Genomic DNA, 23,774 nt, shown 5'->3' with positions numbered 1-23,774 from the left:
TTTTGTATACATGAAAAATTAATAAATCATATGCACTTCACATTTTTCTTTATTAATTAGAAATATTCCTAAAAAATTTCACCTGGAAAATCAAATAATCGTAGCTTCCGCACGATTCACTCTTGGAAATTCTGAAAGTTGATATTTAAACTTAAATTGTGACGAAAGGGTCTCATGAATTTTTGCACAAAGTTAGATCAATATTACACCTTGCCAAAACGATTAGTTCCAGACCAAAATCTATTAAAGGATTTGTTTTATGCTTCCATAAATAAAAAATGGGCAGAAAACAGAGATTTTCGATTAGCCCATATTACTTAATATTAACAACTTTGTGCAAAAAGTTTTTGCCAAATAAGCGTTGTAACTGTGGTAATCTTTCCACAGATTTTCAAACAAATTCGTTGGATAGTTTCATTTTACAGATTTTTTGCCGCTTTTTGGCCATTTGGCACCACTGTGCGGCGTCACGCTGTTATGCCGCAGGAAGGGGTAGATGAAGAGTATCCTCGAATAAACTCCAAACTCTTCTAGCACAACTTAGGTTTATTTGGGAATAGGTCGCCAAGCAAGAATACAAAGCGATTTTGTACACGACGAATAACTTTGTAACAAACGAGTCGACTGACGGGTTACGTGTAACTTCTTCTCTGTGTGTGTGTCTGTCCGCGCCCTTTCGCAGGGCCTTATATAAGGGTACAACTATGGAAGTTTGGTGGGGATGGATGACACTAGCACTTAGAGATAGGGAATGACGTGGAGGTCGGAATTTTCGCAGGGTTGGACTTTAATCTGAAATCTCAGTACCAGTGAGTAATTTGCCTTAGTCTAGTAGATGAGAAAGCCCGTGAGTTCTGACTCATCTATTTGTCTGACTTATCTATAGAGAATAGATAAGTCTGGTAGTCTCGCATAACAACGCGATTCTGGCATCACGACTGAACAAGTGTGATCGAGCTCGATGAATGCGGTAGTGTTTGTACGTGTCGTACTGTTATGCCGCAGGAAGGGGTAGATGAAGAGTATCCTCGAATAAACTCCAAACTCTTCCAGCACAACTTAGGTTTATTTGGGAATAGGTCGCCAAGCAAGAATACAAGCGATTTTGTACACGACGAATAACTTTGTAACAAACGAGTCGACTGACGGGCTACTTGTAACTTCTTCTCTGTCTGTCTCTCTCTCTCTCTCTCTCCGCGCCCTTTCGCAGGGCCTTATATAAGAGTACAACTATGGAAGTTTGGTGGGGATGGATGACACTAGCCCTTAGAGATAGGGAATGACGTGGAGGTCGGAGTTTTCGCAGGGTTGGACTTTAACATGAAATCTCTGTACCGGTGAGTAATTTTGCCTTAGTCTAGTAGATGAGAAAGCCCGTGAGTTCTGACTCATCTATTTGTCTGACTTATCTATAGAGAATAGATAAGTCCGGTAGTCTCGCATAACATCCCCTTCCTTATTTTAAAAGAATATACCTTGGTAAGGTATGTTCTTTTTACAAGATTGGTTTGAGTACGGTTTTACGCTTTGACGGTTTTACATAAATTGGTACGGGTTCGTCGCTAACTTCCTCGACAGTGAATGCTTGGTCATTTTGAGGTTTTGATGTGAACCTGACAGAATACTGAGGTGACGGTGTCGTTACATTTTCGTTATAAACGTGGGTACCTCCTGTATTGAAACAGTTTACATACTGATTGCAAGGTTTGAAGCATAAACTTATGAGTTTCCAGACTTTTAATTTGCATAATACATATAATAGAGCTAGTAGGATTAAACTAACGGTGATAATTTTAAGTGTGGTCCAGATGGTTTCGGTTATACCTAAAGATATGTGATGAATTAAAATATCTTCTTCTTCTTTACACGTTTAGAGTAAAGTTGTATCCAGATGGGATTTAGAATTTTGATGATGGATATTTGATATTTCCTACTTTCTGGGAATATATGAATTGCTTGCGCTATACATTGGTCTTGAAATGATGAAGTGAGAACTGGAGTCGTTCTTTCACAAATTCGGATTTTCTCGAAGATTTTACATTTGTGAATATCCATAGACTCGACAGGGCTGTAGTATTTAGTTGTGCTGTCTAGTAGTATATATCGAACAGTTATGCTAACTACATACATTAGTTTGTCCCGAATAAGGGGGATTGGTACTAGTTGATAAAGGTTATATTGTTCTGGTTCAAGAATTGGAATTTTCATTTCAAAGCAAAGTTGTGTATCATGTAAGACAAAAGTATTAACTTCGATGACTCGTTGATATAGGAAGGCTGATTCTTTCGTGGCAGGAAATAGCGTCCTTTCAGCTCCAAATTTGGATTCAATGCTTTTTAGAATTGTTACTAAGTCTACTGAATTTAGCAATGTGGGGTCCAATTTTCCTTGGATTCCATTGTTGATTAAACTTCTGAGTTTGTGTGTTAATTCCCCGTATTCAGTTACAAGTTCAGATAATAAAGTTGCTGTACTGAGTTGAATTTGTCGCTGTTCTATCTTATCTGTAACCTGATAGATTGCTTCAGTGGTTACATTTATGAATGATTGAATTCTATCACGATAATTGGAAAAGTCTTTAACAATGCCTTTTACAATGGTTGTTTCTTTATCTAGGTGTACGGCTAAACTTTTACTATCTGTATAAAGTTTATCAAGTTCCGAATCGTAATATTCGGCGTCCTTTTGACTAAGGGTTCCGAATAATACATTGGCTAAATCTCCAATGGGATTCAACCAACCACGTTTTACATGTTTACTTCTATTAGGTAAAGTTATGCCTATACTGTATAACATACGCCATTTTTCGTTAATATCGCGGTTAAAACGTTCGTGTAGGAGACGATAAGTTTGATTAATTACCGGATTTCTACTAAGTGCATCAGCGTTAGAATTCAAACATCCCTTTTTGTATTGAATCTCGTAATCATACTCTTCTAAAATGATCCTCCATCGCGTCTGCATGGCAGTTGGGTTTTTCATGTTATTTAGCCATTTCAGTGGCTGATGATCAGTAATTATAACGAACTTTCGACCATATGAGTAGGGGCGGAAGTGCTTTACACTCCAAACCATGGCAAGCATTTCGCGATCCGTGGTTGAATATTTTTGCTCAGCTTCGTTTAGGGTCCGACTTGCAAAGCTGATTGGTTTTTCTTTTCCGCTCTCATCTTTTTGTGCCAGTACCGCTCCTAAAGCTTCACCGGATGCATCAGTAGATAAAATGAATTGTCTTTTAAAATCTGGGTACATGAGTACACGATCTCCGCAAAGTTCTGTCTTCAGATGTTGAAAAGATTCCTCTTGTTGTTGCTTCCACTCGAAGTTCCTGTCCTTTCTCAGAAGCGTATTCATTGGTTTAGCTAACTGCGAGAAATTTGGGATAAATCTCCGGTAATATCCTGCCAATCCTTGGAACTGCTTGACATATATAGGGGCTTCATCTGTGACAGGTATGCTATGCTCGGTCAGTTTTGTCATAGGCAGTGCGTCGCCTGGCAAAGCAAGGATGTCCTCAAACTCTCGCGATACCTTCCTGACTAATTCAATAGCTTTCGGATCTGTCAAATGGGCTACCCGTGTATTTTCGTCTAATAATTTTAAACGTTTTTCTCGACCCTCAATCGAGTCCTTACTAAAATGTAGGATCCTATGCAAAGTACCTGTTAGTTCTATCGTCCTATGCTTGGTATCTATCTTGGCTTCCTCCCCCTCAAGGAACGGCATGCCGAGTAACCCGTCTTCTTCTATAGGAAAACTATCTGGTACTATTGCTAAAATATGTTCACGATTTCCTACTGTAAGTTTAGCTTCTCTGGTTGAGACGACTTCTCTATCATCAATTCCATAAAAACGATTGATTCGCGCTCGTGTAGGTAAAACAACTGCTGCTGCTGCTTTTATTAAATTTATTCTCGCTCCTGTGTCTAGGAGGAATACTCGACTTGACCTGCTTTGTCCCATTCGGAGAGCAATTGTAATGTTTCCTCGATTTGTAATTCCTCGGTCAGATCCCGTGGGTTTGTTGACTGTATAAACCTGTCTTGATTCTTTCGTTCTCCTGAGCAAAACGCGTTGTTCGTCCGTTGACCGAAAGGAGCTGTCACTTTCATCATCTCTGATTCTAACGTTTACAGGTTCTAGTGGTACTGAAGTTTCCCCATGTCGTAGTTCGTCGATTTCTTTCCGTTGCTCTTCGCAGAGAGTCATTAATTTAAGACATTTTCTCAGTAGTTCAGCCATTTGTTGTTCAAGGCTGCTTCTAACAGGGCTCGCGGGTCGACTCATTTTCTCGAGAGTTTTATGAATAAAACTATGTAACGACTCGCTGCTATCACTTTCGGTGTGAATTTCTGATTTCGGGTTCCAATATGTGTGAAAAGGCATTCACTTACCCGAATAGAATTTTCATAATCGTCTTATATCCTTCCAGATTTCGTCTTGTCGCCTTGTTGACCTCGGTCTTCTTGCTGAATTGCGGCCTATCCCACCGCTGCCACCAAAAATTAGTCCTCTGTTATGCCGCAGGAAGGGGTAGATGAAGAGTGTTCGAAATCACTGCAGGCGTTACCGAGAATCTCGGTAACGCAAACATCATTTCTTGTGCCATAGTTTTTGCGACCTAATCCGCAGGCGAGCGGCCTCGGTGCGACCGTGTCTCGGCGTTGACAATAGCCAGCTGATCGAGCACGGCGCCGAGACCGGGTGAACGCACTCAGACGTAAACTTTGTGTTTACTTCTAAACGTTTACTTGTCGCGTGAGCCACCGTTCCCATAATCCAAAATATCAAATCCGTCACCCACCGTCCTTGTTTCCTGTGCAGTAGCGGCCGTTAGGGCATTGCCCTCGTGCGCTAGCTAACGTTCGACACTGCCAAATCCTTTGTCATTTTCAAAAACCCCACTCCTTATTCCTTCCGACGCCGGTGGCCACGCATAGTATAAATAACCCGCGATAACCGCGAAACGAGGTCTTTAGACACGCTCGATCGCTCGATCACAGTCTCGCTTTACTTTCGTTTATTCGTGCGCTCCACGACACTTCACTCTCCCAAATCGTGCGCTTCACGATTTGCGCGTTACATCTCCGACTACTATCTATTCTCCGCTTTCGTGTACCTCTGCACTTCACCGCTATCTTGTATTCTTTCCGCTTTATTCTTAATACATTATTTATTATTTCATACAGTCCACTATTATTCTCTACCTGTCTCTATCGCAACCTATACCTCTTTCCTTTCGCTATAGTTCCAAACAAAGAGTATCCTCGAATAAACTCCAAACTCTTCCAGCACAACTTAGGTTTATTTGGGAATAGGTCGCCAAGCAAGAATACAAGCGATTTTGTACACGACGAATAACTTTGTAACAAACGAGTCGACTGACGGGCTACTTGTAACTTCTTCTCTGTCTGTCTCTCTCTCTCTCTCTCTCCGCGCCCTTTCGCAGGGCCTTATATAAGAGTACAACTATGGAAGTTTGGTGGGGATGGATGACACTAGCCCTTAGAGATAGGGAATGACGTGGAGGTCGGAGTTTTCGCAGGGTTGGACTTCAACATGAAATCTCTGTACCGGTGAGTAATTTTGCCTTAGTCTAGTAGATGAGAAAGCCCGTGAGTTCTGACTCATCTATTTGTCTGACTTATCTATAGAGAATAGATAAGTCCGGTAGTCTCGCATAACAGTACGTTGCGTTCGTCGTTTATTTTCTCATTAGAAACGTGCAAAAAAATAATACAACTACGTTCTGAGTGAATAGTGAAATAGATTGACATCTCGCAAAAAACGATCAACTACATAATTATTGATTAATTAATTCTTAACTCTTTCGAATTTCACAATTAATATTAATTGATATTTTACATGATTCTTTAAAGCTAAAATTTATGTTGTTTAAATGAAATATACATGGAAATATATAGTAAATTTCAATTTAATTTCTTTTTCAAGTTCAGTTACAAAAGATATTCAAAATGAATGCGTATTAATAGTGTTAAAAAATTGTAGAAATGCGAATAATTATACGTATGGAGAAATGTTATTTACGTTCAAGATTTATGAAAATTGTATTTCTATAATTTGGAAACATGGTATCTATATTTATTAATATTGTATTGATAAAGATAATTGTAGATATATAACATAATGACATCAAATTAAAAAATATAATTTGAACATATAGTCATAACTCTGATCATAACATCAGATATGTACATAACTCGTCAATCATTTGTATTTGACCACATTTGATAATTTTTTATGATCTAGTTCCAACATTTATCGTTCGTCAGCGTAGAGGGCGTAAGAAAACCAGTTGTTTACATGTGAGACACGAAACCGCATATGGTGATTGGTCTACTCTTATACCATAAAATTGCCGATTTTATATCGAAGTTTTCAGTTGACCACGTTTATGTTATTATGTTATTTGTGTCTCATCGTGATTATTAATGTGTAATTTTTAAAGATTTTCCAGATTATACAAACATGTTTAAGAAAATTGGATAATTGAATTGTCCAATCATTTGAAGAAAGTGCACATTTCGAATTGAAGTTTCCGAGATACCAGTTTTATAAAAATTCAGTAGTTAGATAATACTGAAACAATTTTTCTTATTTTTTTATAAATTGCATCGTCGTTAAAAAAAAAATCAATTGTTTCGATGCCTCCTGATCGTTTTGTAGGTGTATTATGTAATATTGAACATTTTTATATTGAGGAAAACAGTGTAGAAACTTAAAACTGCAGTATAAAATATTTTATTTGCGTTACATTTCAATATATAACTCTGACTCTCAACAGTTTCGGTTGGTGCAGGCCGTAAAACGTCTCCGGCTGAGAATCTTTTCGTCCGCCATCGAAACCCGCATCGAATGAAAGTTCAAATTTTAGATTTTTCAATATACCTTCATAAAATTGTGACGAGTGAATTGTTAGGGGCTTTTCCTGAAGAAAATGAGTCCAAACTCCTACCGCGACCGGTCAAATGACCGTTTTTAAAATTTCGATTAGAATTTCCTATATACAACGTAGTTGAATCGCCTTTAAACTTCACGACTTTTCCTACAATATGCGTATAATACATTTTTCAATATTTACTTCTTTTTTTATTGTTTATTTTCTGAGAAAAATTTGTAGTCTGTCTTACCTACCACGACCGGTCATTTGACCGGTAGATCGATTTATATCTTTTTGTAATAGTATTCTTTCAAAGACTCAATTCCGAAACTATAAAGTCGTTACAAACGGAAGGTAATGCAGTTGTGGCATGATTTTAGCCGAAAAGTGCTTACAGTCCTCGCTCGCCTATCGGCCTCGCGGTCTTTATTTGCTTGATTGGTATCCGAAGCGGTCCAGAACCTCGGATTTTCTTACACCGTCTTATCTACTATGACTGTAAAATAAATAAAATCATAGCCGAAGGAGATGCCTAGACGTCTTCTCACGAATTCAAATCAGTAAAGTCTCGTGAGCTGGACAGAGAGCATCAAAACGTGAAAGTTACAAGGAGCATATTCGGCAGTCTTTTACTATTTTGTATTTTTATTCTATTATTATTCTACTTTTATTTTCTATTGTATTACGCGTTATAAGTGTCACTTTCAAAAAAGTGAACAAACCAACAATACTTCGTAGCAAGTTTCACATTTTATCTTTTGTTCATTTTTTTATCCATCTTGATTTACATTTTTATATTTTAGTTTTTATTTTATCCCTTGAATATTCATTCCCAAAATGTAAAGACGTTCGAAATTTTTGATATTGCAAATGACAATACGGAAAATTATGATCTATTTGAGAACGACTCGAACACCGATGAGGACGAAGGGAATGTTTCGAACGTACGTAGAGGACGAAAGAGAAGGAGATTTTTAGTTACTTCCGATAGCGAGAATGAGGAAGAGGTAATCGAAACTGCTATAGACGGAACTGTTTGGCAAGAAGTAAAAGAAGGGTCTAATCCTGGAAGAGCACCTATTCATAATATGTTTAGGGGAACATCAGGCCCAACAGGGTATAGTAAACGAAATATTATGCGGTGAAAACGAATAAAATATACATTATATACTCCTAAATAAAAGAAACTATATTTTTATACTGTCAAATTGGCTATTATCTTCATTCTATATTAAAAAATATAAGTTGTGCTACAGACCGGTCATTTGACCGGTCGCGGTAGAAATAGGTATACGCGAAGTTTCGGTAGGAATAGTGTTAATGCGAATAGTATTTTTAATACGAATAAGTTGTAGAGCTTATCCAGATGAAAATGAGTCCAAACACGACATCATTTGGATTATCTTCAACAAGATTTTAATTTTTATCGTAACATTACGTATCAATAAAATTGTTCGATTACACTCGAGTTTGGACTCATTTTCATCAGGAAAAGCCCCTCAATTCACTCGCCGCAATTTTATGGAGGTATATTGAAAAATCTAAAAGTTTGAACTTTCATTCGTGCGCGATTCTCCATCTGCTTACATTGTATACCGTTTGTCAGTCGCTGGGTCTTTGAAGATCGGCGTTCGTCGGACCTCGTCGCCGCTTATTCGAGCTGGCAAAAGTTATTCGAAGATTTATCCGAAGCCTTTGAATAAAAGATACAGATAAAAGATGAAAATTTATTCCAAGTTCGAATAAATCCGCTTCGAATAAAAAAAATTCTCTCTATTCGTCCGATAAATTCTCGTCTAATAAAATTATTTATTCGACAGAGATACTTTTTTTATTCGAACTTTCGAATAACGAATAAAGATAAAATATCTTTGATTCGAATCCTTATTTAAATAATTTGTTATCTAAATAGTGCCCAACTCTGTCTGGAATGCAGTGCAAGGGACACTCTTGTCCGTGTCGGTTTGCACTATCGACTCTGACGTTAACAGAACCGAAGAAATAAAAAGAAATACGCGGATACTACGACCGCTGCTGCTCTGGTGGACTACGACTCTACGGTTGCTCGGAGGAATACTTGTTTATTTGAGGCTAGTTGGTTGACTGGTCTTGTCGTCTCTTCACTCCTTGCAGCTAATCTCGGTGTGGGTGGGGTCTAAGAATCTCTGTCTTCTAATTTGTTCGTGATTGGTCAATCATTGTCATTGATCTTCGTTGGCGCCTACCATTGCCAAAGGGAGGGTAACCTTGTGCCGAGGTGGACGCGCGGTACCCTCACTCGATGGGTCCGGAAAGGCGTTATAAACCTGCGCCCGGTAAAGTGTTGTAAATTTTGTCCCGGGCCGCTACCATAAATGCTAGTGCATTACAAACATGATAAACTGGAGGTAGGCCGAAGTCTGCCACCCAGATGTTTGGTTATATTGAAATATTTGTTTTGTCTTGTGACGGAACAATACCAAAGTAAAATTTAAACTGAAAAAATTAAAAAGAATCGGGTTTAATGGTATATACTGAAATATATTTTGTATTTTTAAATCATTCTTTTTGTTTTTTAAATTTAATTACCCTTAAAAAATGTTCAAAACTAGTTATTATAAATATTGTTGTTCAATCTTTTATCAATCCCAAATAATTAAATTTATTAGAATATATATGCTGCGAATGAAAAGCAATATCAGAAGTACATTGAATAAGTAGCTATTAAATAGTCAAATGAAATTAATGATATCAACGTCGTATTTTATTTAATTAAATTTAAACTACATTCTTACTTTTGGCTAATATTGAACTAATTTAATTTTTTATAATTATGTTATTACACTGTTGTAGTTGTAATTGCACAGGGAAGACGACTGATGTAGTAGAAAGAACAAGAAAAAAGTGTTTAACGAAAAAAAAATCGTTCCATGCGGGATTCGATCCGGGACCAAAATATTCTCAGCCGGAGACGTTACGTTATTATTATTATTACATTACGTCTCCTTCGATGCACTCGCGTGTCAGCCGTAATGGAATTAAGAGGAAACAACATTCTTTTGTTTCATTCATCATATGAATCCTCGACATGAGATTTAAAATTATATCAGCAACAGCGCCATTGTAGAATATCGGTTCCACAATATTAGTTCTGGATGATACGGTAGGATGTGACACGGAATAGTACGGGGGCTCTAGAGCCCCCCGAGCGTGAGACAGAATAATACATTGGGTGATTGGTCTACTCCTATACCTCGTCTGTGGTATGGTATTACCTACAGATGTGTAGCTGACTGATGAATACGAGATGGAAACACCGGCGTGTTGGATAACGAATAAGAAAGGAACTGAAAAGGGAATCTTTCAATTTTATTAAATGTTGGATATTTATAGGGAGGAGGGTCCTAAGTGGACATGTTTTTTTTTACCCGGAGTATGGAACGATCAGGTGTCAGACGTTATAACAGAATAAAAATTGTAATTGTTACATTACATTTATTTCAGTATCACTGTCAAAAAGTCTACGTGCATTTGCATAAGAGTATGATCCTAATAATGATAATGTATGATTAGATTAGGTCCGGATACGATGTTTTGCGAATGTTATAACTTAAAAATACTTTACCACTATTATTCATGCACACACCTCGGTCTCTCTTTTTTTATTATGAAATAAATGTTTACAACAGAGTCAATAAATTCATGTGTGAAGCTAAATTAAACCAAAAATGAAATGATTCAAAATTTCAAAGGTCTAAAAAGAACTACGATTCATAAGTGTCTATATATAGACTAGAGTTTTATTTGATCCTTGCTTTGTCATTGGGCGATACAACCACATACATTGCAACGCGCGCGCCAGTCTTTGACTGCTCTGTCCTCGTTACAGCATTCGAACGCGCCTCCGGAAATTATTCGAAGTCAAATAAACCGCCGAAAAAGACAGATGAAAATGGACATGTGGCAGCCTGGGCATCGCGCAGCGGCAAGCACGCCGACGAACCGCCAACATACATTGTATACGCGGCGGCGCGGCGACGGTCCACGGGAAGCTGCAGAGAAAGAAGCGAAGATCGGTTCCGAAGGCGGTCGAAGGAATGCCATCGAACATTCGCTCGCAAGCGTCGGCCAGTATTCACTTCAGAGCAGCCATTCGTGTCAGTGCCGTGTGTTGTAAGTACGTATTATGGCGATTAGGTTTGGAGTATACATTTTGATAAGTTTTCCCGAAAACAGGCCATTTGTCCGCACAGTACGGCGGTCTCTTTATTTTCCGAGATATTTGCAAAAACTGTCTATTTTGATGTAAACTTCTGCCTATTTTGAATGACCGAATTTGTTCTTTAGGGCGCGGGAGGGTTCTTTGGTTAAAATGTACAAGGAGATTTTTATTATCCACCCTATGAAATTATCGAGTCGATGTTCTCCCATTTTGCAATCAAATTCACAGAAGTTATTTATTCATGATCACTATAAGTTGTTTCTATATATGTATTCATTGAGTGATACATGTTATTATTTATTTCCAGTGTTTTCAAATGGGTGAGGTTGGCCAACGGATACAATGCTGGTTCGGTCTTTACCTCACGCACTGGTTCCTCGGTCACCCCAGGGTCTCATGTTTCCTTTTCAACGGTTAAGAAGTAATTTTGCAGGTATTTCCTCATTATTTCTTTATCAATGTTTTAATTTGAATAGATTTTGTTTTCTTGAATTTGGAATTTATAGGATACGGGTCTTAGGGATTGCTATTCCCTTATAACTTCTGCGAAATATATTCTTTAGGTTCCATGAGTTTTAGCGCCTTATATATATATATACATTAATATATGAAGGGAGGTATGAAATTATCGAGTCGAAGTGGTCAATGTTTTTTCACTTTGCAATCATATTCACAGAAGTTATTTATACATGATCACTATAAGTTGTTTCTATATATCTATTCATTGAGTTTATAAACGTTGAATGAAGTGCACAAGTGGATGTATTTCAGGTAGAGACAATTTCTAATCGCACCGCAAACGATCCCTTCATTTATTCTCAGGTTGTCCCTATAATTTATTTTCCTTACCGCGTGTAGTAGCTTAAAAACTTTACCTTCTGCCGTTGAATACATGTTATTATTTATTTTCAGTGTTTTCAAGTGTGAGGCCGGCCATTGGATGCAATGTGGGTTCGCTGTTCACCTCACTGACTGGTTCCTCGGTCACCCCAGGGCCTCGTGTTTTGTTTTCAACAGTTAAGAAGAAATTTCACAGGTATTTTCTCATTATTTCTTTATTAATGTTTTAATTTGAATAGATCTTGTTACCTTGAATTTGGAATTTATAGGATATGGGTCTTAGGGATTGCTATTCCCTTGTAACTTCTGCGAAATATATTCTTTACGTTCCTTGAGTTTTCTCGCTTTATATACATACACTAACCAGCAAAACTGAGTCTACACTATTTGAGCCAACATAACTTTTTAAAAATCTGATCAAATGACTTGAATTTTATTGAGAAGTTGGAAGGTTTAGTTTGTTAGACGAGGTGTAAAAAATTTTTGAAAAAAGTTTGAATTGGTCGGAATCGCAAAAGAAATAGTAACAGTTGGTTTTTTTAGCTTTTTTATCTGAGCCTGTATTGAAAATTTAAAAAATGTGTTTGATTCGCTTGAGTAAATTACATCCATGCTGAAAATTTCACCGATATTGGTTAATTCGTTTACGAGTTATAAACGCTTAAAAGTGGAAAAATTGCCGTTTTTCATGATTTTCGACTTAAAACCACACTTTTAATCGTTTATAACTCGTAATCGAATTAACCAATATCTGTGAAATTTTAAGCGTAGATATAATTTATTCGAGCAAATCAAATACATTCCTTAAATTTTCAATACAGGCTCTGATAAAAAAGCTGAAAAAACCAACTTTTACTATTTCTTTTGCGATTCCGACCAATTAAAATTTTTTTCAAAAATTTTGTACACCTCGTCTAATATATATATCAATTATTGATTCCCCTCGGGGTTACAATTTTAATTACATCTCCCTCTTACCCCAATCTTAACCTTAAACTTATCCTAACTTACCCTAACTTAATTAAACGTGTCCTAAAAACACGCCATAGAGAGAGAGAACGATCTTTCACTAATATCCGCCGCGTTATTATTTTTCCCTGTCCCACACATACATGCTTCTCTGCTCTCTCCCCTCCCTGCACCTCACCCATCCTTCCCATGCCTCCTGGACCTCCTCTTTCGGCTGCTCTCTCTTTCACTCCATTCCTATGCATTCTCTCCATTTACTTCATCTCCCATATCTCTCCATTCCTGCTCTTCCTCCATTCATCCACCTTCCTCATCCATTCCTCTCCTCCTTCATCCCCTAATATTTCCCCACCATCCCCTGCCAACCACTCCCCTCAACCCTCCCTTACACATTTCCCACACATGTTCCCACGTTTCCTCCTCTCACCCACAGACCTTACATACTTTCTTCTCCTCCTCCAACCAATACTTTCCACCTCTCATCTCGTTTCCCAACCTGTACCTGGCCACCCTTTGCCACCTGCTCTCTCCCCAGCCTTTCTTCAGATACCCCGGTATCCGCTCTCCCTTCACCCTCCCGTACCACATGTTGTACCTTGCGCTTCCTATCTTTTCCCATCTCTCCCCTGTTGCTTCTTCTTTTCCCCTTTCACTATCTCCTCACTCACTGCCTCTATCCTCTCCTCCATCATCTCCTCCGCCTCCTCCGCTGTCCAGCCCCTCTCTTCCCAAAAACGCCGTCACTCCTTCACCCACCCTACTACCTCCCCTCCCCTTCTGCCCCTTCCTCTTCACTGCTCCCAGCACAACCTAGCTAGCTCCCCCCCTTTTTCCACCCTCAACTTCTTCTGGTACCCCCATGCCCTCAACCCCGCCCTACCTCTCAACAACTCCCTCTGCAGCTGTTACCGCACCATATACCGCGGTGCGTACCTCTCTACTCCTAGGACCCACCTCAGAAACCTCTCCTGCAACCTTTCCACCTCTTCCCATTCCTTCCTACACCTCGTCTAATAAACTAATCCTTCTAACTTCTCAATAAAATTCAAGTCATTTGATCTAATTTTTAAAAAGTTATGTTGCTTCAAATAGTGTAGACTCAGTTTTGCTGGTTATTGTACATTAATATATACATTAATAACCAAATTACGAGAAGTGCCCGAAGACAGACCATTTGTCCGCACTGTACGGAGGTCTCTTTATTTTCTGAGATATTTGCAAAAAACTGTCAGAGTCTCCATTGCGAATTCTGCCTATTTTCAATGACCGAATTTGTTCTTTAGGATGGAGGAGAGTTCTTTCATTAAAATCTATGTTATGTCGTGCAGTTTCTCGCAATTGTAGGAGAGGTTCTGCGTGTTATTTTGTCGAATTAATGACCCGACACCTTCCTTTGCAATAACAACTTTGGTTTATTAGAACAATGACTATATACAGTTTACATTCGGACTGGTGATTATTCGGTTTCCTTTGAGAACAAGTTTGTATCTAATTTCTGCTCTGGGGTCAGCTCGCTCTTCACCTCGGTGGTGACTTTGGAGAAGAGTGGGAGATGGTCCCATTTTTGGGGGAAAGAAATCTCACTTGCTGATTGACTTGAGGGAGGAGTCATTTGTATGCAACCCCTGTTGGTGGTGGAGGAAGTCCCCACCCCAAGTCAAACGCGTAGAGAAAGTGCCTAGACCAGCACGTGACGATTGCCAGACCACAGAGCAGCGTGACGAAAAAAAGGGCCCAAGTGGCCAGCACGTGCCTATGGTTTATTACCCCCTTGTCCCATGAGGGCGAGGACCATCGAGTTTGGGAACAATGCTTCCTTGGAAAAGCTAGATTTTCCAAGGACTTGGCAGAAGAGTCACTTTGTTCCAGTCATCTGGCAACTATGTTTATTAGGGGTCCCCAAACTGATGGCCCAAGGGGTCTGCCTTAGGGTCTCTAACCCTCACGCACTACGCGGATGCCTAACCCGTGACGATTAGGCCTTAACTGGTAACGTGTATATAAAAAATGCTTAGGCCTTCTCGAGACCCTTGTAAAAGTATCCCGAGGTCTAATGGTCTTTCCTCGGAAATGGCTGTGTGTCATAACAATCTACAAGGGAATTTTTATTATCCACCCTATGAAATTATTGAGTCGATGGGGTCAATGTTCTTGAACTTTGCAATCAAATTCACAGAAGAAATTTATTCATGATATACTATTGTATATGTATCCATTGAGTTCATCAACGTTGAATGAAGTCTTCACAAGTGCAAGTATTTCAGGTAGAGACAATTTCTAATTGCACCGCAAACGATCCCTTCATTTATTCTCAAGTTGTCCCTACAATTTATTTTCCTTACCGCGTGTAGTAGCTTGGAAACTTCACCTTCTGCCGTTGGATAAATGTTATTATTTATTTCCAGTGTTTTCAAATGGGTGAGGTTGGCCAACGGATGCAATGCTGGTTCGCTCTTTACCTCACGCACTGGTTCCTCGGTCACCCCAGGGCCTCATGTTTCGTTTTCAACGGTTAAGAAGTAATTTTGCAGGTATTTCCTCATTATTTCTTTATCAATGTTTTAATTTGAATAGATTTTGTTTTCTTGAATTTGGAATTTATAGGATACGGGTCTTAGGGATTGCTATTCCCTTATAACTTCTGCGAAATATATTCTTTAGGTTCCATGAGTTTTAGCGCCTTATATATATATACATTAATATATGATGGAGGTATGAAATTATTGAGTCGAAGTGGTCAATGTTTTTTCACTTTGCAATCAAATTCACAGAAGTTATTTATTCATGATCACTATAAGTTGTTTCTATATATGTATTCATTGAGTGATACATGTTATTATTTATTTCCAGTGTTTTCAAATGGGTGAGGTTCGCCAACGGATGCAGTGCTGGTTCGCTCTTTACCTCACGCACTGGTTCCTCGGTCACCCCAGGGCCTCATGTTTCGTTTTCAACGGTTAAGAAGTAATTTTGCAGGTATTTCCTCATTATTTCTTTATCAATGTTTTAATTTGAATAGATTTTGTTTTCTTGAATTTGGAATTTATAGGATACGGGTCTTAGGGATTGCTATTCCCTTATAACTTCTGCGAAATATATTCTTTACGTTCCTTGAGTTTTAGCGCCTTATATATATATATATACACATTAATAACCAAATTACGAGAAGTGCCCAAAAACAGGCCATTAGTCCGCACAGTACTGCGGTATCTTGATTTTCCGAGATATTTGCAAAAAACTGCCTATTTTGATGAAAAATTCTGCCTATTTTGAATGACCGACTTTGTTCTTTAGGGCGGGGGAGGGTTCTTTCGTTAATACCTACAATGCACAACAAACTTTCTTTAATACACCCTGTGAAAGTATCGAGTCGAAGGGGTCAATGTTCTTCCACTTTGCAATCAAATTCACAGAAGTTATTTATTCCTGACCACTATAAGCTGTTTCTATACTATATGTATCGATTGCCAAATGATTCCTTCAAATATCTCGATGCTTTAAATTTGACTGTGATTTCGGACCTGACATGAGTATAGAAATGCCGCGAGTGGAAATACTGGAACATTTCGGCAAGAAAAAAACGTAGATAAAGCGAATATGTACGAAATAGACATAATAAAGGATTTATTTTGTACATATTAAGAAGCAATATTTTATTCACTATATTGTCTTTTAATCTATTTCTTTTTTTTACTAATTATTTCGCCAGTCTTTGAGAATACTCTTTCGGAAGGAACAGATGTTGCCATAACACAAAGATACTCCTTTGCAAGCTTTGATAGTGTTACGTCCCGAGTGGGATGAATTACGATTTTAAGAGGATAGGACGCAGTTTCAAACCTACCTGCATACACCGGCTATGGTTCGGGAAATTGAGGATCGTTTAAATAACTTTGTACCCTTATTTTGAAAACAACAATATTATTGATTTATTCAAAGTGTGGTTCTGAATCAGAGATTACAAATTTGATTTTACAAATATGGTTTATATAGCGCATATACTGGAGTGCTTATAAATAGTTTGATAATAATAATAATAATATTAATATTACCGTGATCACGGGTTCGAATTCGGTTACAATATACTCCGACTGCTGACACTGGTCTTTGAAACGGTTTGTCGCGAAACAACTGAACGAACTATTTTAACTTCAAAAGAGACTACTGGACTATTGACTATGACTGAATAACTGATTGTTCACGATTGTCTGACTGACTGACTGACTATTTATAACTGAATTTTAGGAGTTGGTCCCCCTTTTTATAAGATGCACAATCCTTTGTTTTTCAAAGATGCTGGCACAGGAGTCTCTACCTTGCATCTTTTTATCTTCTTGATGTCTCCTGACTAGTCAGCTGTACGCCGACAGGATCTTTTTACCATGAAGTCGGCGTCTTTTCTTATAATTTGGCATATTTGGACACCTTTCCTGTTTGTTCTCAGCGTGTAAACTGAGAACTTCATCTGCGTGTCTTGCAGGAAGAAAAGTTGGAGTCGTTTCTCGTGCTACCTTACTGCGTAGAATTTTTAACATATATCTTAATCCTATTTTTACTTCTCCTCGTGCGACATAATCGGATGTCCATAATAATTCATAATAATTCTTCATCTGAGGGTTTATTCGTTGGCGGTCGAACCACCGGACGTTCACTGCCTCTGTCTGCTGGGACTGTGATTGACTGCAATTCTGTTCCCCGCGGGGAAAAAAAAAACAGTAATAATCTATCTATCTATTATAACGTATCTATCTATTATAATCTATCTATCCATCTATCTGTGCATTGTGCGGCCACTTCTTACTTACAGTAACGAGCAAAACTGAGTCTACACTATTTCAAGCAACATAACTTTCTAAAAATTAGATCAAATGACTTGAATTTTATTGAGAAGTTAGAAGGATTAGTTTATTAGACGAGGTGTAAAAAATTTTTGAAAAAAATTTGAATTGGTCGGAATCGCAAAAGAAATAGTAAAAGTTGATTTTTTCAGGCTCTTTTATCTGAGCCTGTATTGAAAATTTAAAGAATGTATTTGATTCGTTCGAATAAATTATGTCCATGCTGAAAATTTCACCGGTATTGACTTATTCGTTTACGAGTTATAAACGATTAAAAATTGCGATTTTAAGCCGAAAATCGTGAAAAATGGCAATTTTTCCACTTTTTCTCTAAAGGGTGTGTGCCTGGATCACGCGAGTACTCAACAGCACAGAACGCTTCACGATTTTGCGTGTTATCCTTGCGCAGGGACCATGCTAATCTTCTCTGTATCGTTCCAAATTTAGTATATGTGCTGTCGAAGCAATTACATGTCAGACACAACCTCCATAATTTCCAACCAGGGCGTTTGATATGTCCCACCGGATATCTGGTGCAGCGAACGGACGATTATCGTCTGTGAGTTATGCACGATCTAACCACGAAATTATACTAAAGGCATAGAACATGTCAAGACACAACACAATCGTCCTACATATTTCATCGTCCATTACACAAGTATATATCATCGGAATTAAATCATATTTGGTTTAGTTTTAATCAGAAACATGTTGGTAAATATGTTGGTAAAAGTTTCATAAAAAAAAATAATGACAAATAAAGAAGTTTTGTAACTGGATTCGATTAGTCTTCTGGTCTCACACCGATATAGCCGACAATGTGTGCCACACTTCTCGGCGACGACGGCTCTTGACCTTTGCTGTTTTCGCCGTTTTCACGTCAGTAGCGTTTTCAAGTTATAGGTTTCTTATGACTTGAAGAGGGTACGACGGTTTCCAGCGTTCCCTGTGTAGTTCAAATGGGACGCTCGGCGAGAACCTCCGATTTCGTATCTTGTCAGTAAAAACGGCGGACTGACAAACAACGAGATTTCACTGTAATAGGCAGTCCTTATAGTAATAGTTATATAGTATTTGTATGGAGTTTTCTATTTTTTAAATATTTACCTCTTTGTGTATGCACAGGATCACGAGCAGGTTGAACCCATTTACGAGCAGACCCAGGAGGGAGCACAGCAGGATGGGCACGTCAACAAAAGAAGCGTCCATCTTCGAGTCTCTTGCTGAAACACGCCATTCGTAGCTTTATCTTAGTATTAAATAACGAATTTGTACGGTGTCACGTTGCCCTGATTTTCGGCCCGTCCGACGGGAGAAAAACCCGGGCAACGGCGGGTTTTTACAGACCGTGAAGCCGGGCCACGTTCGGCCGCGCGAAACGTGGTCCACCCGGGACAAACGGCGCACAGTGGTGCCAAGGCGGCAAAAAGTCCATTTTATAAATTTTCGATTTTTATAAAAAAAAATTATTTCTGTATAGCCTAATAGTGCGTGCATGATGTGCCAAAGTCAGATTTTTGAAAAAAAATTTTTTACGGAGATATACGCATGGTAAATAACCATTTCCTCGCTCCTGGGAATCCATCAGTTTTCAGTGCGAAAGTTATGTAATTACTCCGCCTATAATTGAATACTAAGGGGTCTACAAATCATATGGGTCATTGCAAATGGTTTTAACTATTGACTGGAAAAAAAAGTTTTCCAAAAAAAGTTGTTTAACATTAAGTAATATGGACTAACCTGAAGCCCCTTTGCGTTACGCTCATTTTTTATTTATGGCGGAATACAAAAAATCCTTTGAAAAGCTTCGATCTGGAACTAATCGTTTTGGCAAGTTATAATATTGATCTAGCTTTGTGCAAAAAATCACGAGATACTTCGAGATGCTTTCGCGGCAATTTAAGTTCAAATATCAACTTTCGGAATTTCCAAGAATGAATCGCACGGAAGTCATGATTATTTGATGTTTCAGGTGAAATTTTTAAGGGTTACATATCGGATAAGAAAAAAAAAGTGACATTCATACATATAAAAAGATATTTAATAACAATTTTTTATGTTAAATAAACGAAGTTTTCGTTCACTGGACTACTGTCGCAAAAATGCAACAGGTATTTTGTGGTAGTGCTCCAATGAACGCTGTAAAAATAATTTATGTCAGATAAAAAAAATTGTTATTAAATATTTTCTTATACATAAAAAATTAATAAATCGTATGCACTTCTCATTTTTCTTTATTATTTAGAAATATTCCTAAAAAATTTCACCTGGAACATCAAATAATCGTAACGTCCGGAAAATTCACTCTTGGAAATTCTGAAAGTTGATATTTAAACTTAAATTGTGACGAAAGGGTCTCATGATTTTTTGCACAAAGTTAGATCAATATTACACCTTGCCAAAACGATTAGTTCCAGACCAAAATCTATTAAAGTATTTGTTGTATGCTTCCATAAATAAAAAATGGGCAGAAAACGGAGATTTTCGATTAGCCCATACTACTTAATGTTAATAACATTTTACACAAATTTTTTTTGCCTAATAAGCGTTCTACCTGTGGCAATCTCTCGACAAATTTTCAAACAAATTCGTTGGATAGTTTCGTTTTTATAGATTTTTTGCCGCTTTTTGGCCATTTGGCACCACTGTGCGGCGTCTCGTCGACTCGATTTTCGCGACGGTTCTCTCAAGTTCGGTACTCAGAACGGGCGCCAGACACGAGGACGGTGCCACACGAAAAATTACGCTAAGACGCGAATCGGCCGCCGCGATCTCGATTCGACGAGCACCGCGCGATATCCTGGAAAGCCCCTACACGTGTCAGGGTTCTACGGGAAAGAAGGACGGGGCATTCCCCGCGGCGGGAAAGTTGCTCAGAATTACGACACACGAAAGTGGGCTTCTACTTTACATTTATTGTCGTTCGGGTGTTACAAAAAGCTGCCGGCAAAACCCGGCAGCGGTGGTCCGAGAAGCCCGCACGATTGTACAAAATACACGACGGATGGACGGTCGCTCGCGCTTATCGTACCCGAAACACAGCGTCTCGCAGGTGTATTCGGCAGCTGCCCTCAAATCGTTATCATACGCCGCAAACTGTTACTTATTGTAGGCAACCGTTAAGGTCCAGCTTTCCCAGGTGGCCTTGATCCGCCACAGTGTGCGTGCCGTGTGCGTGTGCCATGGTGTGCCGCACACAACGCTAGATCGTACAAGATTGCAAGGGTTCGGGAGGCGTCAATTTATGGCTCGATAATGTAAAGATGGGGCATGTCAGTGGTCAAAAGCGGTAGATGAAGGATAAATCTAGAGCGTTTGCCACCAGGCAGGTCCTACTTTTGCGTTGTCGAGCAACATTTTGCATTATTCGGTCGCATGATGCCGAATGCCCGAAATCTGCTATGCAGATGACACCCTGATTTATGCCGTGGGGGAGGACTGGAGGAGGACCAGGCACCACGGTGAGGCCGTCCTGGACTGCATGGTCGGGCGAATTCGGAGGATGGGGCTGACCGTGGCCGCCGCAAAGACCGAGGCGATCTGGTGGTATGGATCGCCTCGGCCGTGGCGGCTACCCCGTGGTCAAGACCTCCGGATTCGCGTCGCTAAAACCTCCGTCGAGATCGGGCCCAGGATGAGGTACCTGGTCCTGGTCATAGACGGCCGCTGGCGATTCGAAGGACACTTCGGGCTCCTCGCCCCCCGACTGGAGAGGACGGCAGCCGCCTCGGGAAGCTCAATCCGAAGGCTCCAGGGATGGGAACACCGGGTGGGCCCCTCCGCCCGGGGTCTTATAGCGTAGGCAGTGGGGGAGGTTAAAACCTCCCCCGGGGTATGATGATAGCTGGGAGGTGTCCTGTTGAGTACACGCGTGATCCAGGCACCTTCCATTTAGCTTAGGTGGGCGTGGGTTCTGTAGTGGGTAGCCCCTTGGGGATCTTTCCCCAAGGGGTAGTCCCACATAACCCCGACTCCCCCCAGGGGGTCGGGGTATGCGTAACGTCATTTTCCCTACGGAAAAAAAGGGGGGGACGTGGGCAAATTTTGAAGCATAAACCTCGTTTTCATAATATCCCTAATATTTTTACTTGACAGAAACATATACAACAATACCTCCCGACCCCAATATAACACTAGATTTATTATTAACAATAAGTAATGTGCCGACTAAAGATAAAAGATTTAATAGACAAGTCGATGCACTTAATCCATGTAAAAAAAATGTTAAGGAGATAAGTAATACAGCCCGTAGATGACTAAAGGCCGAAAGTACTCCAAAAATATTTTTCCGGAAAATTATTAAAAAATAGTTTAAACATAGTTAAAAAATGTTTTTACAACAGCGTAACAACAATCATACGGTTAGAAATCGAAAAAACATCTAATTAAAGAAAAAAAAAATTGGACCCGGGCGAGATCCGAACCTGGTCCACAGCTACTGCACCAACCGGCGCCGTTGAAAATACCTTCGAAATATTGGGATATATCCTGCGTAGTATAATTGTTGTTTTTTGTATTACGCAATTTTTAAAGTCTGGACGATGTTTCCCTGAACTTAGAGATGTTTAATATTACATAATATATTTTTACGATAATCATAACTTAGTTTTTAACGGAAAAAACGCCGAAAAAAGTGGTTTTTATTTTTTCCTACTATGACGCACCAATCGCAGGAATTTGAAAAAAATTGAGCATAATGCTTAGGGCAATATCTCATTGTTAAATTAATTCTGTTCTAGTGTCTCTTCGATTTCCATATGAAATCTGCATTTTTTCGATTTTTACAGCCAGAGTTTGCAACCGAAAAATCTGAAAACGACTCGAAGTATGTGGTTTGGTGTCCGAAACGTGTCAGATTTTTTTCAGAATTTTAAATGGGGAAAATGGGCCAAAAACTGGATTTTCGTTTTTCCTCTATAACTACCTTTACAGATGTGCTATAGGACTAAAACTTGGCTGAAAGGTATCTTTTTTGGTAGGCTATCGAATGGCGCAAATTGGAATAAAATCCCTTCCAGGGCACATTTGACCCCCAAAACCGGCTATAGCCTTACTAAACATTTCAGTATTGCACCAGTAAATTCTACCATTTTCGTATGTATAGCATGAAAAAATATATATAGAAGGGAAATATTCTAGAAGAAATTTTTCGTTTTGCAGTTAAAATGGCTTCGTATGCAAAGGGTTAAAAGGTACCTGGCTCTTCTCCAGTGTTTATTTTTACGATATTCACGTTCGAACTGTGTGTACATTGCTACGCAACTGGTTATCATGGCGTCCATTGGTGAAAAATATTCCATGTCAGTGTGAGACCTTGTGCGCTCTTAGCGTCTGTTTTAAAATTTGTTCTGCTCGAATTAATAATTTGAGATTCAAGTGAACTGAACAGCACCACTGAACAAACGAAGAGCAGCACTCTTGCTCTTACAAATATTGCAGTTCTGCCAGCAAAAAATGTTAGCCGGATTTTCTGCCGCACCTGGCTCACGGTCGTATGAATTAAACTCTTCGTTGTATTTAATGTGTTCACCGGGATTACGTTCCCCCGACAGGCAGACCTTGCCACGGTCGAAGATTAACCCTTTGCGAACGAGTGTCGGCAAATAGCCGCCCAAGTCTTTTTACCGTTGCGGACGAGTGTCGGCATACCGGGTGGTTCACGACAAACAGGCCACCTAAATAGCTCCGTTAGGATTAGAGATAGAAGAAAATGTTAGAGAGAAAAGTTGTACTGTTAAAGGGGGCAAATATGGTGATATAAAAAAATGTTCCTATTGTAGTCGTTTTCAAGGTCTTTTGAAGGTCATCGATGATTTTCAAATAGCACCACATATTTTTAACCACCACACCACCATATTTTTTTTTTTACTATATAGTCTTTGTATTGATAAGATCTTATCTTCCGTATAGTGTAAACTTACGATGCGAGACCATGGTAGGTTCAGAACGAATTCAGTCTGCCGCGTCAGTCTTTCAGTGTCACTACCAGAGAAACCAGCAAAGTTTTCATACATTTTATACATTT

General features: G+C 39.1%; 2 protein-coding genes and 1 non-coding gene across 3 annotated transcripts; 1 reads left to right on the top strand and 2 right to left on the bottom strand.

Moving 5' to 3' along the window:
• Nucleotides 1-1,340: 1,340 nt before the first annotated feature.
• LOC143365051 (uncharacterized) lies at nucleotides 1,341-2,209 on the bottom strand. Its single transcript, XM_076805026.1, has 2 exons — nucleotides 1,935-2,209; nucleotides 1,341-1,778 (listed from the first exon to the last, which is right to left on the bottom strand). The coding sequence occupies exons 1-2, from the start codon at nucleotides 1,967-1,969 to the stop codon at nucleotides 1,496-1,498; spliced, it is 318 nt and encodes a 105-aa protein (XP_076661141.1). The 5' UTR covers nucleotides 1,970-2,209; the 3' UTR covers nucleotides 1,341-1,495.
• Nucleotides 2,210-11,416: 9,207 nt separating this feature from the next.
• Nucleotides 11,417-15,430, top strand: LOC143365050 (uncharacterized; the record flags this gene model as incomplete). Its single annotated transcript, XM_076805025.1, has 3 exons — nucleotides 11,417-11,535; nucleotides 12,015-12,138; nucleotides 15,317-15,430. Coding segments are annotated over exons 1-3 (329 nt in total), but the record flags the coding sequence as incomplete, so codon positions are not given.
• Nucleotides 15,431-18,113: 2,683 nt separating this feature from the next.
• Nucleotides 18,114-18,216, bottom strand: LOC143365052 (U6 spliceosomal RNA). Its single transcript, XR_013084446.1, has one exon. It is a non-coding gene; the product is annotated as a U6 spliceosomal RNA (small nuclear RNA).
• Between the last annotated feature and the right edge of the window lie 5,558 nt (nucleotides 18,217-23,774).

This window comes from Halictus rubicundus, unplaced genomic scaffold, assembly GCF_050948215.1.
Source record: "Halictus rubicundus isolate RS-2024b unplaced genomic scaffold, iyHalRubi1_principal scaffold1260, whole genome shotgun sequence".
In the NCBI taxonomy this organism is placed as follows: domain Eukaryota; kingdom Metazoa; phylum Arthropoda; class Insecta; order Hymenoptera; family Halictidae; genus Halictus; species Halictus rubicundus.
The sequence above is the reverse complement of the archived record's forward strand: the minus strand, read 5'-3'. Positions and strand labels throughout refer to the sequence as shown.

What these genes read in the sequence shown, in the direction of transcription:
- LOC143365051 (XM_076805026.1), bottom strand. Translation starts at nt 1,969, where the DNA reads ATGTATAGCGCAAGCAATTCATATATTCCCAGAAA. An exon ending in AATTCATATATTCCCAGAAA is followed by an intron (nt 1,779 to 1,934) that starts GTAGGAAATATC and finishes TATCACCGTTAG; the next exon opens with TTTAATCCTACTAGCTCTAT.